Source organism: Aedes aegypti, chromosome 2, assembly GCF_002204515.2.
Source record: "Aedes aegypti strain LVP_AGWG chromosome 2, AaegL5.0 Primary Assembly, whole genome shotgun sequence".
Lineage (NCBI taxonomy): Eukaryota > Metazoa > Arthropoda > Insecta > Diptera > Culicidae > Aedes > Aedes aegypti.
Genome location: NC_035108.1, coordinates 327,238,672 through 327,256,228, shown reverse-complemented (window position 1 = coordinate 327,256,228; position 17,557 = coordinate 327,238,672). Strand labels below are relative to the sequence as shown.

Sequence of the window (17,557 nt, the reverse complement as noted above, 5' to 3'; positions counted from 1 at the left end):
CGCTTGATCGTTTTCGAGGTAAATATGGTTTAAATACTGGATAATACTCTATTAATTAGGAGTTTATCTAATTGATTAGAAACACAGCAAGGCCGACACGCAACGTTTGGAACGAACCAGCTCCTGAATGGTTTGGCACCGGCCGGAGTCAAATTGAGAACGTGCATTTACTGTAGTTTTTTACCCATTCTACAGACATGTTCGAATGCCGCTGGACTATACCGAGAATACAATTATACAATGTTTCAAATCACCTACAAAATGCGTTGCTAATTTATGCTGGGTATCGACTGAATCTAATAAATATTTTAATTTCTCTAGTTTATTGCTTTTTTCTAGAAATTGAAAAAAATCCTCCGGAAGCTAACTGTTTTTCATTGAAATATAATAATAACTTCTAGTGAAAAATTATGTGGGATTTATTGGGAACCTTCGTAAAAACTACGTGAAAATCCACGTAGCTGTTACGTGAAACTTTAATCGAACGGATGACGTTCATTAGTTCATGCGTTCATTCGGTGCTACGTTACATCCACGTAAGTGCTACGTGAAAAGTGCGATGGAGAAAAACCACGTATGTTTTCACGTAGCACTGACGTGTGGATTATTTTGAGTGTACCAGCGGTCATCTATTTTGTCTTTGTGGTATTAAGGACATTGTCCCAACCGTACAAAGATGGCAGTCAATATGGCACCCATCAACTCTCTCAGCTTCCTTCCCTCCAAATATTTCCCCTCAACCACACTCTCCCACATACACAGAGAGCTTCCAAGAAAACTGAAAAATGTACCAACTAACCTGCTTAGAATGAGTATATTTTTTACTCATATCAATACAGTGTACATATTTCCTATACATTCTGGATCATTACTATCAATAATTCTTTTGTTTTGTGCAGAATTAAATTCACTTCACGAATGCTACTTATTCTCTCACAACACTTGTATTTTCTCACAACAAAATATATTTCCGTTCGTAATTGCCTTTCCATACATCGCAGAACTATGAAATTTTGATGGAATACTCTATGTATTGCACATTTTCGGCTGGAGTAGATTTTTCAATGCAGGAATCTAATATTTCTCACTTTTGTGCTCGAACAAACTACGCGTAAAAAGCTCTCACGAAACCAAATGTATTACCCCGGTTTGTTTGTTTTGCGATTGTCAGTTAGATGTTGCTAGGGTTGTTGCTATGTATTTGAACAACATCCTGAGATCTTGAATTAAAATATGTAAACATAACACTACTACATATACTGATTCATCTCACGAATATTACGAAATACCTTAATGAGGACGCAGTGAACTTTCACCTTGAAAATGAACCAAATTCGCGTTGTCTCCCTTTTAAAAAGGCACCATTTTCACGGCTCGGCGATCAATCCCGACTATGTCGATATCGTCCGCAAAATTAATTAGCATATACGAACATGTAATAATACTGTCATTCCGATGCACGCAAGTTCCCCTTATTGCTCCTTCTAACGATATGTTGAACAAGAAGTTTGAAAGTGCATCGCCCTGCTTCAATCCGTCTAAGGTTACGAAAGATGTTGAAATCTCATTCGCAACCCGTATACTTGATTTCGATCCTTCCAACGTTGCACGTCCAATCAGCTGCGCCGGAAAACCATTTTCCATCATTATTTCCCACAACTCGTTTCTTTCCACTGAATCGTAAGCCGCCTTGAAATCAATGAACAGAAGGAATCTATGACAAAAGGTCGAAAGGACAAAAGGTCGAAGAACAAAAAAGAAGGGACAAAAGGTCGTTTTCGACCTTTTGTTCTTTCGACCTTCTGTCTTTCGACCTTTTGTCCTTTCGACCTTTTGTCTTCCGACCTTTTGTCCATAAACCAACAGAAGATGAGTCTGCAAGTTGTATACCTACTCCCGGAATTTATCGAGGATCTGTCGCAGGGTATACATTTGATCCGGCGTCGATCGGCCCTCACGAAAACCAGCTTGGTATTTGCCGACGAAAGACTCTTCAAGCGGTAGGCAAAGTTGAAAAGTTCGACCGGGAGCTCATTCTTTCCAGTAGCCTTGTTGTTCTCTAGCTCCTTAATCGTTTTCTTATCCTCATCTAGTGATGGAAGATCCACAGCTTGACCATCGTTGTCGATGTTTAATCTGTTCTCCGATGCTCTATCGTTTCCTCCATTCAGTAGCGTTTCGAAGTACTCTTTCCACCTGGCAGCCTCCAGCGTTTTATCTGTCAGCAAATTACCTTCACGGTCGTTGCACATCACGGGAGACGGCGCAAACTTTTTCCGCACGTCATTGACAGTTTCATAGAATCGTCACATATTTGGATGCTGGACAATTCTTGGAAGGATTGCCTGGGGGAAATTTTGAGCAAATGCCAGAATTAATTTTGAGAAATCATTAACAAGGCCCTAGGGTCTATATGTGAGAGTTTTGTACCAAAACTGAACTAAAGTATGATTTTAATCGATGTTTTATTGACAGTTCAATAAATCAAGATGCTCAGAGCTTTATTTTACGACATTCAAATAACTTTGAACAGCTATAACTTTCTGGTATCGCTCAGAATCATACGCGGCGACGATATTGCACCGAAAATGCCAAAATTCAAGACTAACAATTCAAAAGGCCTCATCTCCAAAAAGTAAACAATGAGAAAAATGCAATCTCGTTTTGTCAAACAATAAATCAAATTTAAATTATGAATTTAAGCTTTTTATGTTTTTTTATCGTCCAGAAAGTCGATGGATAAACTGATTTATAGCTATGAATATTCATTACTATCATTTTAGCAAAAAATCCTGCTAAAAAACGAGTCAAAGGAAATGAGGCTTTTATTTCACCAAAAGCTGTGCAGCCCTTTTCATTTGTGCCCATAGACGCCGGCCGACGCTGATGAGGCCTGTGAGTTGACGCCTTTGTTTACTCTAAAATGTGTTGAGGCCTTCTAGTTGTGGCTTGTTTTTTCATCATCTTCAGATGTGGCCTTTTGAAAATCATTCAAAATTGATGATAAAATACGATAATTGAAGTGTAGAAGAGTTTACGTGGTAAAGCAAGGTACATGGGATCTCTGCAGCAAGAGGAGATTCGTGCGGTAGATTAAATATGTGATTTATTCAATCATCGTCATCGATAAACATAATGGATGTGCGAAGCGAGAGTGTCGTCGAGCAATTATATGAAAATATTTGTTCAATTGAAGTAATATTTCAATTGAACGTTATGTTTTATGCAATTGTAACGAAATCGTGTTGTTATTAATAAGTCGTGGAGTACAGACATGCTGACACAGGTATTATTAGGTAGTATGATACAAAATACATCACTTCACAGGAACCCGACGGAAAATTTGATTATGTTCGCCGTTGAGACTATCGCTGTGTAAAATAATACAGGGAGCGGAGCGGCTGAAGTATAACTTGTATCTGCTAAGTAAATTTGAAACATTTTTTCGTAATTTTAGTTGCAATTTTGATGTTTGTTTAATAGGCCTCAACTCGGTTTCAAGTAAATATAGAAATGGGGCCTTTTTGGGAAAAGGCCGCATTTACGATTAATATCCTAATTATCGGGAAATGAGATGGGGCCTTTTAGAAAAATGATATTTTCTCAACTTTCATGCATATTTTTGCATGACTATTGTATGTTACAGTAAGAATAGGCTATTATACACTTAAATCAGCAGAAACCCGATTTGTTTACATTTTGGACTTGAGGCCTTTTCAATTGTTGGTCTTGAATTGACATGTATTGATTGTCTATTTTCGTGGTAAGGTAGCTTTGGCTGGCTTTGGCCATATTGCCCCGTTCGTACCTGTTCCTACATGTTTTGTACAAGTTCTATAATTATTTTAAATTTCTTTTAGAATCTATATACAGTTAACTGTCCCTTACTCGATATTCTGTATGTGTTCTGTAACTCGATTTCTCCCTAACTCGATGGTCCCTTCGATATCGAGTAAGGGAGAGGACTGTAATTCCGTGCACAACATGCTCATCGATGCTGTGAAAAAAATTAAATACAATAGTCAAAACTTTATGCAAAGCTTATTTTTTCATCCAAAATATTCCAATATCCAAAATAAGGTTTTAGAAGTTGCAAAAAAATCACATTTTCTTGTGTACACTCAATTTTTACTTTCACAAAATATTGTATCTCGATATCGAGCTAGAGATCCATAGTAAAAATTGGTTTTCATGGGCAAGAATCTATTTTTCAAGCTCAAATCAAAGGTAATACCCTATGCGTAGTGGAGGAATATTCGAAGAGATTTTTAGAAATCTTTGACAAATTTTCTCGGATTATCTGAGCAATCTCTATAACATTCTTATAAAACTACTCTTCACGTATTCCCTGATTCCTTATTGGTCTCCTTTATCTTTTTATGGTTCCTGTCCTGATCAATCTCTCTTTCGGACATGTGGTTTCTAAGTTCCTATTTTCAAACCTTTAATCAGTACCTGCCCTGTACTTTTATATCTGAATATTTCTTTTACGTTCCATATAAATTCATTACTAACTAGACTTGAGTGTAAAGATTGGAATTTATTAATGGATTCTTTATCGGCCAGCAGTGCACTGTTTATGCGAATTAAATGCTACAAACACAATATATCGGTCATCATTCCATACTTACCTCCGTTTGGCCGGTGAATACTGACGTTGCACGCTTAAATGCGCAGACCCTGCATCGAACGGGTCAGCGTGTTAATGTCCCAAATGACTAACTGTCCGTCGAGTCCGGAAGTGCTGATGCGACCGGCACTTCCCTTGTCACCCGAATAGATGCAAACACAGGTGATTGCATTTTGGTGGATCGACTCCAGATTGGTGTCGGAATTCTCCGTACGAGAGTTGCGATCCAACGACTGGAAGATCCGCATAGCCGAGATCCCGCTCTGTTCCTTCTTCGTCGACTGATCCAACTTGGCAGCCAACACGATGCGACTTCCATCGAAGGTGTAGATCAGTGGAACGCAACTATGGCCGGTAACCAGGATCGATTGCGGCGAGATCCACTCGCAGCAAAGGAACGGCAAGTACTCCGTCTTTAGCTTAATCGCCACGTTTCCACTGTTTGCCTCCGCAATGTTGATCGCACTATCGTGGCCAACCCAGCAAACACGATTACCATCGGCTGAGAAGCTCACGCTATGAACCCAACCACCGCCGGTTGTCGAATTCTTGAACTCTGCCAGCATTTGCCCCAACGGTTTCTTCGGACCCCAAGCCGTCGGTTCCGGGTGCTGCTCGATGTCCTTAATGTAGGCGGAAAAGACTCGCACCTTGTAATCGGTCGAACCCGCCACCAGAAGGACATTGTTCGGATGCCAATCCAACGACGTAACGGTCGAACGAATTGGCTTCTTGATGTGCTTCGAAACCCACCAATCGTTCTCCGATTCGAAGTAGCACACGGAAATCAAACGAGCACCGGATCCCACAGCAAACTTGTTCTCCAGCGGTGACCAACGAACGCAAGTCGCGGCCCGGTTGATTCTCAGCAGAACCAGCGTTGGCTTCCACTTGCCATCGTCCCCTTGGGTCCAAACGTAGGCATTCCTATCGACGGCACAGGTCACAATCCGGTTCGTGTTCGGCGCCCAATCAATTCCCATGACGCGAAGATCATGCTGATTCAGCACGTCCAGCAGCTTCCACTCGGATCCTTCCCGCTTGTAGATATGGACCTCGTTGTTGTTCGGAGAGATGGCAATTTCTGAAAGCCCACGAGATTGAAAAGATTAGAAAGCTATAAAAAAACTTATAGAAAATTCACAAACTCTATAACATTTCACTAAAAACCTTTTCCCAGAATATTATTTCTAATATTAATCTCTTTTCCCAAAATGCATCATTTCCTGGAAAACAACTTTCAAGTTTTTTTCAAGTACCGACATGAGAAGTAAAGAGTTTCAAATTTAAAAAAATGTTTGAGATGTAACAGTCATTTTGGTGAATGCGGCCCAAAGACGTTGAAGGCTTATATGAAAATTATCCTGAGAAAAAAAATAGTACTTCTTATACCGATAAAACTATCAACTTTTTTGTTAAGCCTTAATAGAGAAAGTTACTGTACACACTGCTGTTATTTATCAAGCTTGTTACAACTTGCGAAGCATTGCCGCCGATCATGGACCGATACAGATGCACTATGGGCGATCAGGTGGCCAATAATCGAAAAAATGACTTGTTCTGAGAGGTTTTTCTTGTACATCATTCCATAGTAAACACTTCTATTAAGATATTTCTGGAATATTAGGGCAAGATCTTTTATAGTTGTATAGTATGTCAAAGTTAGAGTTTTTAAGAAAAATATTTAATGATCAATGCTATGAGTCTGAGGGTGGAGAAGAGTATACTATAATTGAAACAGGAACGAAAAGGAAGCGTGCTGTTACAAAACGGCACCTGCAGCAGAAGGTTTCTAAGAACATTCCTGTTGAGCAACAAGCTCCTCAACTACCTCTGAAAATTTCAAGAAATGGCAGACACACCAACAAGCCGTCACCTACAGGTTTCAAATTTTCATTTGGAGTATTTACGTCACTTCCGGGAACATCTAAAGCCCCAAACTGAACAAACTCGTCAGCAGGAGCAAAATGTTGCTCCGGGAAACTGACGATTTCTGGAATAGTGGATTTCATTTTCGTAGTGTTTCAAATCTCACCCGAAACGAGAAACCTAATCAAAATGGCACTCTCTTTGGTGAAACATTTTCTGAAGCAAACAGCTTCAAGGTGGCCGATTCATGACTCGTTCGTATCTTTCGATGGCTAATATGTCCAATGAGGTCGAAGATATGATCGAAGAGAAGTAGAAGTATTTTAAAAAGTATGGAGGCGTCCAAGTCTTTAGTACACAGCACTCGCTGTGACATATTTGCACTCTGCGAAACATGGCCCACTTCTGATAAAAACGTCTCTTCCCACGATTTCAATATTATCCGTCTGGACCAAGGGGATGGATACGGAGGGGTGCTGTTGGGAATTAACAAGCTCCACTCCTTTTACAGAATCGACTTCCCCTAGATGACGGGCATTGAAGTACCACAGTAGTAGTGGTAGTGGTATATCACAGCTCTATACATATCACCGAGTGCTAGAGCATCTCGCAGAGGGGTTTACCCCGTTTGGCATAATTCCATATGGCATAATGCCGTTTGGCATAATAGCTGTTTGGCATAACGGTCGTTTGGCATAATCGCTATTTGGCAGAATAGCCGTTGGGCATAATTGTAAATAGCATTGAATTTAATCAAATTCGTTCCATTAAGCAAAGGAGGTTTTGATAAACTGCTCGCGATCGCACATTCTGCTGTCAGTTATTAAAAGAACATACTTCAAATCTTCATTTTTAAAGGGAACCAACATTTAATAAAACTCTTTCAGAATTGCATCGTACATGATAGCCGGGGCCATTGTGTTTGAGATATTGTAGCGCATTTTTTTTAACAAAAATGTGTGCAACGCCTGAGATATGTCATGTTATTTGAAAAAAGAAGGAACATGATGTTTCATGACGCATCTTATGGTCGCGGTTATTACTATACCATTGCAAAATCTTCCTTTTCAAGTTATGCCAAACGACTATTATGCCAAACGGCTTTATGTCAAACGACTGTATGCCAAACGGCTTTATGTCAAACGACTGTATGCCAAACGGCATTATGCCAAATGCCATTATGCCATACGGGGTAGACCCCTCGCAGAGACCTAGCAGCAATATGCGAAGCTAATATGCCTGCGCCATGGTTGATCCTAGGAGATTTTAATTCTCACGGTACACCCTGGGGGTAACCGAGGGACGACCATTGCGCAAACTTAATACCATCAGTGCATCAAACCATGACTACTAATTCAATAAATGAGCGGTTATTAGAACACACAAAAATACCTAATGATCCAATAACCGCTCACGAGGTCTTGTGTTTTCAATATAAGGAATTATTTTGTCAAATGAAAATTATGTAAGACAACTTCATTTGAATGTTTTTAATATTTTAGATATCCGTGCGAAAAATGTAGAGTTTTGACACGAAAAATCAATTTTTACACTAGTGAACGGAAATAGAGGCATGAGCGGATACTGGTGCACTGATGGTGTATGATCTTTGCGACTACTTCAATCTGACAATTTTGAACACTGGGGAAGCAACACGAATAAAACCTACAGATCCCCTAAGTATGTTATTATCATTGGCTTGCATGTGGAAAGTAATTCAGGATCCCCATGGTAGTGATCACCTGCAAGGATGGAAAAAATCGACTCTAGCGACAAACGACACGGTCTAAAAGGGCCGTCGTTCATGAAACAGCATGATTCCAACACCGCATTCTGAGCGCATGATACCGACATATGGAGCATCTGATGTACTGTTTGTCGCGGGACAAACAGTTTGTCGGATAATGTAACATGTTGCGATTAACGTGAATCGGAACGCATTCACAGCAATATTTTCCGCCCAAACTATCCCAAATTTACTTCCACATCGAACACGGTCTATAAGGAGGCAAATCACAGATAAAAAACGATAAAAATCGTCCAAAAATTATTACTTTGATTGACGAATTATTTATCGTAAGCGTACACGCCTTGCGATCCATTATTTATTCGTAGAGCGTAGTTTGTTGTGATGACTTGACGACAAAAGGTTGATCATTGTTGCTATGCTTCAACGACAAAGAACAACCGCGATGCATCGTGGATATTATCATGATCACTAGATTTCCATCCTTGATCACCTGCCTATCAAAATATCAGTTAACAATAATCCGTGTCGAACACACCAGATCGACGTAGCGAAGCATATCGACTGGGGAAAATATGCTGAAGCGATCTCCGTAGGTGAGCAATCGGTCGATATACTTCCTCCGTTGGAAGAATATCAATTCTTATCAGCGTTGATTAAAAAACAGTGCTCTTCAAGCTCAGCGTAAACCGGTTCCGGGATCCTCGGTACGACGACGACCGCCCACCCCGTGATGGGATGACGAATGTACCGGTGTTTATCGGGAAAGATCGAACGCGTTTAAGAATATCGGAAACGTGGAACACGGGATAACTTCGAGCGGTATAGTTCTCTGGATCGCAAGTTCAAGAGTCTCGCGAAAGCGAAGAAACGCTATTACTGGAGGATGAATGGTCTATCACGGGAAACGTCGATGCGAACTCTTTGGACGGTCGGTATCGGTAAATGACGATCGCGAAAGCTCTCCTAAATGGATATTCGACTTCGCAAAAAAAAAAAAGGTTGCCTGGATTCAGTCCAAATTCAAATGACTATTCGTTCGTGATTATCCAGACGAAACGAATGCAATGGACTCAACTTTTTCGATGGTAAAATTCTCACTTGCTCTCTTTTCATGTAATAGCTAATTCTGCCCCAGGTATGGATGAAATTAAGTTCAACTTGCTGGAAAACCTTCCAGACGTCGCAAAGAGGCGCTTGTTGAACTTATTCAATGTATTCTTGGAGAGCAACATCGTTCCGGACGATTGGAAACAAGTGAGAGTTACTGCCAAAAATAAGTGACTCGCTACCAGTCCTCCGGGGAATGGTGCATTCGACGGAATGAGATGGTTTCCTGGGGAATGTTATAGAACCAATTTACGATACTTACGGCTGCGATCCTTGTTCCAGGCATGGCAGGTGATTGGGTTTAGATTACCCCCAAAAGTGTGACGCTCGGTCATTGTCGGCTATCAGAAATACGAAATTCCCCCCAAAAAAGGCGACGGTGACTAATCGATGATTGATGGGAGTCGATGGCAAATGGACACACCCCACGCAAAGTCTTCGTAAGATGAGCGAATCTCTACCGAAAAGGAAAGAATTCGAAAATAATCTAACAATTGGAACGAACTCCACCACAAATACCTGGTCCAAAATGCAATCCTGGAAAATTCGCGGACTCTGGGCCGTCTACACGAATTTTTCACCTGAATTTGTTACAAAAACACGGATCGGAAAAACAATCGACCGAACAACGGTACCACCAACGAATGAATGAGTGATTTTTTATGAATGAAATTTGACATTTCGGTTCGTGTGTGTTCGTGCATGCGCAAACTCACTGGGCATTTAAAAATAACTAAGGTACCGTGGAGTATAAGTGGATACAGAAAAATCAAGAGTCAACTTCATTGTTTTGTACAGCTAACTTGAATAATGTAATTAAAACTTTTTTCTGTGGATAACCAAAAAGGGGCTAAGATACTTTAAATCGTTATTTAATTTGATTTTTCTTACAGTTGTGTATTGAGAATGAGGAACTTGAAAATTTGCTCCAAATGATCCACTTTCCTTACCATGGTGGGGTAGTGGATCACCAATAAAAAAATTGTTCTCAAAAACAAATGTAGTGTAATTATGTATAGTAAGAATGATATTACTCTTGTACTTAGTATTAGTAACTAGCACTATGTTACACTTTGATAACTAGAAATAAAAAGTTACCTTATTTTATCAAAATATTATGAAAAATATTTTTACATTAGTTCATTCGAACAATAACAAAAAAATTTAACTAGAATAATTTGGAGAAAATTCATCCATTTATATACATGAGTAACAGAAGTATTGTAGGATTAATCCTAACGATGTTTTTGAAAAACACAAGTAGTTTAAAAATATTGTGCATTCAGATTAACTTTAGACCGAAGTTCATAAGAGAAATGAAATATCACCGAAAGTTCGCCGAAGTTCGGCGTCGGCATTCTACCGAAGTGCTACGCCGACAAAGGCTATTCTTATGCGTCGGCGAAGCACCAAATTAGAATGCCGACGCCGAACTTCGCCGAAGTTTTGACTGCCGAACTTCTAATTGTCACTCGAATTGTCAATATTAGTAACATTTACTTTTGTAGAACAAATATAATCTTTTTTGTTCTATTTATGAATATATCAGTATCATCTGTCTAGAACAATTTATATGGTAAAATAAGGTATAATGATATGATTTCAATTGAAAAATTTGTATATTTTGCTCTTTTGCAACTCAGCATAGATAAATCACGAAAAGTTTTGATAGAGTTTTTCAAAATTAATCCTTTCATATTTTTTATACCAGAAAGATAAAAAAAACTTTTAGGTGGATTAATTTAAATTTTCTATGGTAAGTTTGATGAATTTAAGCTAGAAATAAAACAAAATAAAGGAAAACAACATTTCTGTATATTAAAACTTATTCTAATTCTCGTAAGCAGTCTGCCAATTAATGATAATACTACTTGATCCACTTACCCCACCCAGAGCCGTAGCGTGGCCTCACAGCGCCCTTGGCAAACCTCCAGTTGGGCGCCCCTATGATGCAATTTTGTATGTGATTGAAGCACAGATAAATTGAAGTTTTCGTTGAACATCCCAAGTAACCATGCGGCTCAAACTATTATTCATGCATATATATTGTGTACATAAAGCTAGCATCTACTGTATAGCTACTTTAAGGTGTCAAAAGGCTTCAAAAAGGTCGAGTAAATTTTATAGAATATAACACAAAAATGCCTGTAAAGGGGCCCTTTTCCACTTTAAATAAACTTTAATTGTAGTTATACAGTATTGCTAGCTTAACGTATACCGTTTAAATGCATATATTGCAGTTTTTGCTTGGGATACTAGACAATTTCCATAAAGATCCTTTTTGAAATACTAGGACAACTCTTAAATGAATGCATATATTAAATTGCGACTCAAGCATTCACTAATTCAGAGTTCATTAATATAATTAATAAATATCAATGAAACGTGTACAACACAGTTCTTCTTGAAAACTGTGTAAGATTTTATAAAATATGTTTTGAAGAAATTTGTAAGAAATCTACTGTTCATGAGGCACTTCTGCGGAAACAATTGAGCATAGCATTGAAGAAACTCTTCTTAAAATCAATAGTTTTTATATTTAATTTCTTAAATACATTTTTTTTTATTTCTTGACATTGTTAATTATATTATCATTTGTTAAAAAATGCAAAGGCTTCTAAATATTTTGTAATGATTTTGCCTAACAACTCCTTAAGAAAACATTTTTTTAGCTGTTTTCGCAAGAGTCTTCCAATAAGTGGAAGAAAATTCGTCAAATTCTTAAAATAAAATGCAATAAAAAACTTTTTATCATTTTTTTAGTGCAATCAGAGGAAATGATAAGATAATATGTGTTTCGTTATACCATTTTGAAATTTAATTCCTAAATAGTAACATGGAAAAATATGAATTTGTTTTATAAGTTAATTAAAAGTTCATGGAATTTGCAACGAATTTATAAGCATCCCTTACTCAATAGCCTAGTTTCTGTGATACTCGTGTTAGTAATTTACTTAAAGAAAATTACAACTGTTCTAGAATCTCCAACACTTCCCCTTCTTGGTTGAATTTCAGAAATTGTATTTAATGTGATCTAAAACTTATTAATGCTAAATCATCTCCAGCGAATCAAAAAAAAAACTATAGTCAGTCAGCGTGGAATATGTTCATACTAGGGAAAAAATAAATTCAATCTTTTTAACTCATGTTTGCTTATCACTGACACGAAATTCTCTGAAAATGTTGTTCAGGATTCTGTAAGAGTTCCTCCCACGTGTAGAAATTTTTGAATATTCTGCCCAGAGGCACAGTGATGTCACGACGGGGAAAAGTTAAAAATAACTTTCACTAACAATTCTGAAAGTATTTTTGTATTTCTCTTCTAAATTCAAACCCAGAATTTTTTGAAGTTTAAATAAAAACTGATTTTTTTACATTTCCTCAAAGAACGGTATCAAAATTCTTGTGTTTGTGCTCCCTAGTAAAATGTATGGGGAATTATAATCAACTTCGACTAAATTTTCAAATGTGAGCACACACTCGAATACATGCTCCGCTTAAACTATACATTTTTATACCAACCTTCAGAAAATCAAAGGTTCATCTTGAGCAAACTTGCACACCATAGTTTTCGGTTGGTTGACGAATTTAGGTGCTACAAATCTGTATGGCCAAAATGTTTTAATAGATCCAATGAATATTCTTGTTTAAATGTTGAAACAACATTTACAAATCATTTGAAAAATTCTAATGCAAATAAGTTGAAGGTCTTTGTATCATGTTTTGTTGTTGCTTGGCTGATGCGTCATATAACTTGACAGATATGATGATCATTATGATGATAAGGTTATCATGATCAAAGAAGAGTCTATCATGCGATGAAAATAAATAGGTTCAGAAGGCAATTATCTGGTCATTCATAGTAAGGGATCTTCATTTGGGCATGAACAATCCATTTCAAGACTTTCTATACCATTTGTATGGAGATAAATCACTGTGAGCTGTAATGAAAGGCCTGTTCAAGATGACAGATAATGATCTACCGTACTCTGAGAACCCTGTTCAAGATGCTCTTAAGCTTTCAAAAAGACTGTTTAATTCTTATCAAGTTTATTTGAATATTTTTTATTTTATTTCCAAGAGAACCTCCAAATAAATACCATAAACTTGATTTTTGCTCAAACCAGTTTCAATGGCTATTAAAAACCATTAGAGATTAAGCAAGTAACCATGATGTTAGAATTCAGGAATTGTTCAAATTTTCCATTATTATGTTGAAAAAATTCTGTTGGAAATTTGTTTTAGGAGGCGCCCTTATTTAATAAATGCCTTTCAAAATTGACAAAATACTTTACGCATATTGGCGCCCCCCAATGGCTGGCGCCCTTGGCGGGTGCCAACCTGGCCAACCGCACGCTACGGCACTGACCCCACCCCATTAAAAAGTAGGGGTAAGTGTACCATGTCCAATATCTCTGTACTTATTTATGAAAATCGCATATTTTTCATCGTGATTCATTCAATTAGAACTGAAATGCTCACAAGGTGTTGAAAAAACTAATAGTTTTCGATTTTAGACAGAGATATTGTCTGTTTCATTCACAACAAAACGCGCCGCCAACTTTCGAACAGACTGAAAAAAATCATCGCCAGCAAACCAATCAAAGGAGGTGCTTTGCTTTTGTGTTGGCAAGACTGGGGAAATGACAAATGCCAGAAAACAAATCAAAGGAAGTGATTTGCCATTGTGTTGGTAAGACTGGTGTAACGTCAATTTCACAGCGGTTGCTTGGCTGGCGACGATTTTGGCGACGGTTTCACCGGCGACGATTAAAAATCGTCGCGTCCGATAGGGTGCAAAATTTACAATACAATAGATTTTTGATTGATGGAAAACAATTTTCGAATTAATTTATTTTTGCAGCTAACAAGTTTGCTTGTGTTAGTGAACGTGTAATACCAGTTTTTCAAATGTATCAGTGTGGGCGTAAGAATATAACCTAAAACGAAGCAATAATGCGAAAACATTCAACATATTCAACATATTTCTGCTTAATTTGGACAAATGATCCACTTACCCCACTGATACACTTCCTCCACTGTACCTTATATGGCTCGTTAGAAAAATCGAACGCAAGATTACTTGAAGGGAGGTTCATCAATTCGAGCAGTCGATCGGTGCGGGGTGAAGTATTCTGTGCACGGAGAAAACGAAGTACTCAAATTTGAGTTCATTTGACCCAACTCGGCACGTTCGTGCGTTACCCCAAATTTGAGTAAATGGCCTAGTATCAAATTTGAGTAGCTGCATTAAATCATATCAATTGGGTAGTTCTTACCCAATGCTACCTCGGGTGAAAAAAACTCAAAAATAGGTAGTTTATTAATCGAAGTAAAATTCAAACAAAATATTAGCAGAATATACTATATTCATAGCCACCGTTTTGAAATTAATGAAAAAAAAAATAACAGAATCCAACCATATATTTTATTTTTTTCTTGACATTATCACATATTAATTTATTCAATTAATCACAATTAAATCACATTCACTGTAATCGGCTATCGGTTCCGGAAATCGCTCACCGGGAACGCCTACGAACATCAGACCGCTGCAAACAGGATCGGAAGAAAACACCAACCTTTATCCGGAAACATTTGCTGATGGTGGATGGGTGGCTAGAACGCAGCAACAATAATCGGAACGGTCTTCTCGTTTTTCCATCGTTCATGGCGGATGGCAGGAACGGCAAACAATAATTTGGCAGCTATCGAGAAGTAGTTTTTTAGTCGGGAACTGATACTTCTTATAAATTCCAGCTATCTTGCGCAAAGATCGTGGTCCCAGGAAAATTGAACTCCTGAAAGAGAAAGGAATAATTCAATTGTTTTTTCATCGCACCGAACTCTGGTGGACTTTACCTTTAATTAATTCGTTACATTTTCTGGCCAGCTTCCGAAATTCAGTATAAAACGACATCAGAAACAATTATTTCACCATCCTTGGGATTTTTTTAAAAAGGAAACTCACTATTTTTCTACTGTTAAGTTTTATGCCGTATGCGGACGATGACGGTTTTAGAATGATCACAGCGTTGACATTTCAAAATGGCTGGCTCAAAATTTGAGTTTAAACTACTCAACGGCTAGAACGCAGTCTAAATGCCACACGTTGAGTTATTTTTACGCAACTTACTGTTTTTAAAGTGTTTGAAAATAAATGATCAATTTAAATACACTTGTGTGATTCATCGGTTAGAATGAAACGTTGGGACAGTTTTAAATACGTTAAATACCTGCAGTAATATGTATAAACAAAATAATCTAAGTGTTTGATTATTTTTATCAACTCAAACTCTAATAATGAAATTTTATGATTAGTAAACTTAATAAATTGCATAAGTTTTTTTTTACTCAAATTTGGGTTCTCATTAAACAACTTAAAGGTTGAGTTTAATGTACGTATTTGGCAGAATGAAAATCACTCAATTATCCAGTTCGACTGTCTTTACTCAATTTTGAGTATAAAAAAACTTATTTTTGAGTACTTCGTTTTCTCCGTGTGGAGGTGTTAGAAGAGACCAATCCAGTTCCCTGCGTAGTAGTGCAATGTTGACAAAATTTTCTTTGTTTGCTGTGAGAACTGTCACAACATTGCTTTTGTTTGCTGTGAGAATACAAATATAAACAGAATTGCTGCAAAACAACCAATTCCTTATTGGACTGAAGTTGACCGAAAGTTCAATGACGTCAAGCAAACATCGATACGTTTTCATTCTGAGGAAATCGACTTGTGTAAGATTGATTGTGGGTTGGTATTCGTGGCAGTTTGCTTGGAGACCTCTAGTGACAGCTGACGAGTTGGCGGATTTGTGTACTGTTTCTCGCCGAAGTTGGATTTTTCTCAGAATCTATGCGAGATACCTAACTTTGGAAGTGGTGCTTTCGATTCGCATCTGGACGCGCTCTGATGCGCCCTACACGCAGCGAACTGGACTATCGAATTTCATACATTTTGCTTTATGAAAGGTGGAACGATTAATGCAATACGAACGCTTTATGTATCGTTTTAGCTTCACTCCACATCAAGGCGTCGATAGGCGCGTGGTGTACACTCGGGCTTATCTATCACAAGGTCCTTGGTTCGATTCCAGGTTGCCGCGAAAACTATTTTTGTTTTCAAATTTCGGTTTCATAAGGCAAATTTATGAATTTCAACCCGATTCCTTGTGGCGAATTTTCATAAGGGGTTCCTATGTTTATCGATAGTCCATTTGCCTGAGTGTACTGTATCCATACAAGATACCCTATCTTGATGAATACAGATAAAAAACCATTTTTGGCGAATTGTATTTTCTAACCATTGACCGAACTTACAATATCTACACGCAGCGAACAGGACTTCATACATTTTGCCTTATAAACGATGGAACGATTTTTGCAATATGAGTGCTTTATGTATCGTTATTGCATCACTTCACATCAAGGCGTCGATATACACGTGGTGTACGCACGGTGATCACAAGGTTCTTGGTTAAAATCCAGGTTGCGGTGAAAACGTTTTTTGTTCTCAAATTTTGGTTTCATAAGGCAAATTAAATTTCAGCCTTCCCTTGTGGCGAATTTTTATAATTGGTCAAAGATTTTTTTGTATGGGACGTTGTGCCTATGTAGTGTTATTTAACAAACACAACAAACTTGCCAGCTGTCACTCGATGATTAAACATGGCGGAAGGGGAAATTTAACTACCTCTCTTCTAGATACCTTGGATTAGATGATCAACACCGCAGAGCCCTTTACGAAAGTTCTGCTAGCGACTCGCTACACGGAGATTCGAAACAACTCAAAATCAAGATAAAAAGTACTCAAAATGAAGTCCTTACTTAACACTGCAGATTTGAATACAATTCAATTCTGGTTTTTAAATACATTTAACTCAAACCCGTAGTATAACCAAAACTACCTAGTTTTGAGTTATTTGATAGTTGGAAGGAAAACGATTGTTTCATTTTGCTTCCTATTCTGAGAAAGAATCCAAAATCAAGTACTGATCTAGTACTTAATTTTGGATGAAAATTTTATTTGTATGCCGTGTTTACAACTGTCATGGATCGAATGCAAGTGTGGTTCGTGGTAAGTAATTTAATTTACGTTTTTCATTCAATTTTGCGGTATTAAATGATCATTTATATTCAAGGCATCGTCAAACTCAAGCTGGCACAGCAATTCAGCCAATTTTATGGAATTCACAGTCTAGAAC

General features: G+C 37.8%; 1 protein-coding gene across 1 annotated transcript; it reads right to left on the bottom strand.

Annotated features, from left to right (window-relative positions):
• Positions 1 to 4,520: 4,520 nt before the first annotated feature.
• Positions 4,521 to 10,030, bottom strand: LOC5569338 (actin-related protein 2/3 complex subunit 1A). The gene is made up of 3 exons (XM_001658390.2): positions 9,876 to 10,030; positions 9,619 to 9,813; positions 4,521 to 5,714 (listed from the first exon to the last, which is right to left on the bottom strand). The coding sequence occupies exons 2-3, from the start codon at positions 9,689 to 9,691 to the stop codon at positions 4,666 to 4,668; spliced, it is 1,122 nt and encodes a 373-aa protein (XP_001658440.2). The 5' UTR covers positions 9,692 to 9,813; positions 9,876 to 10,030; the 3' UTR covers positions 4,521 to 4,665.
• Positions 10,031 to 17,557: the final 7,527 nt, after the last annotated feature.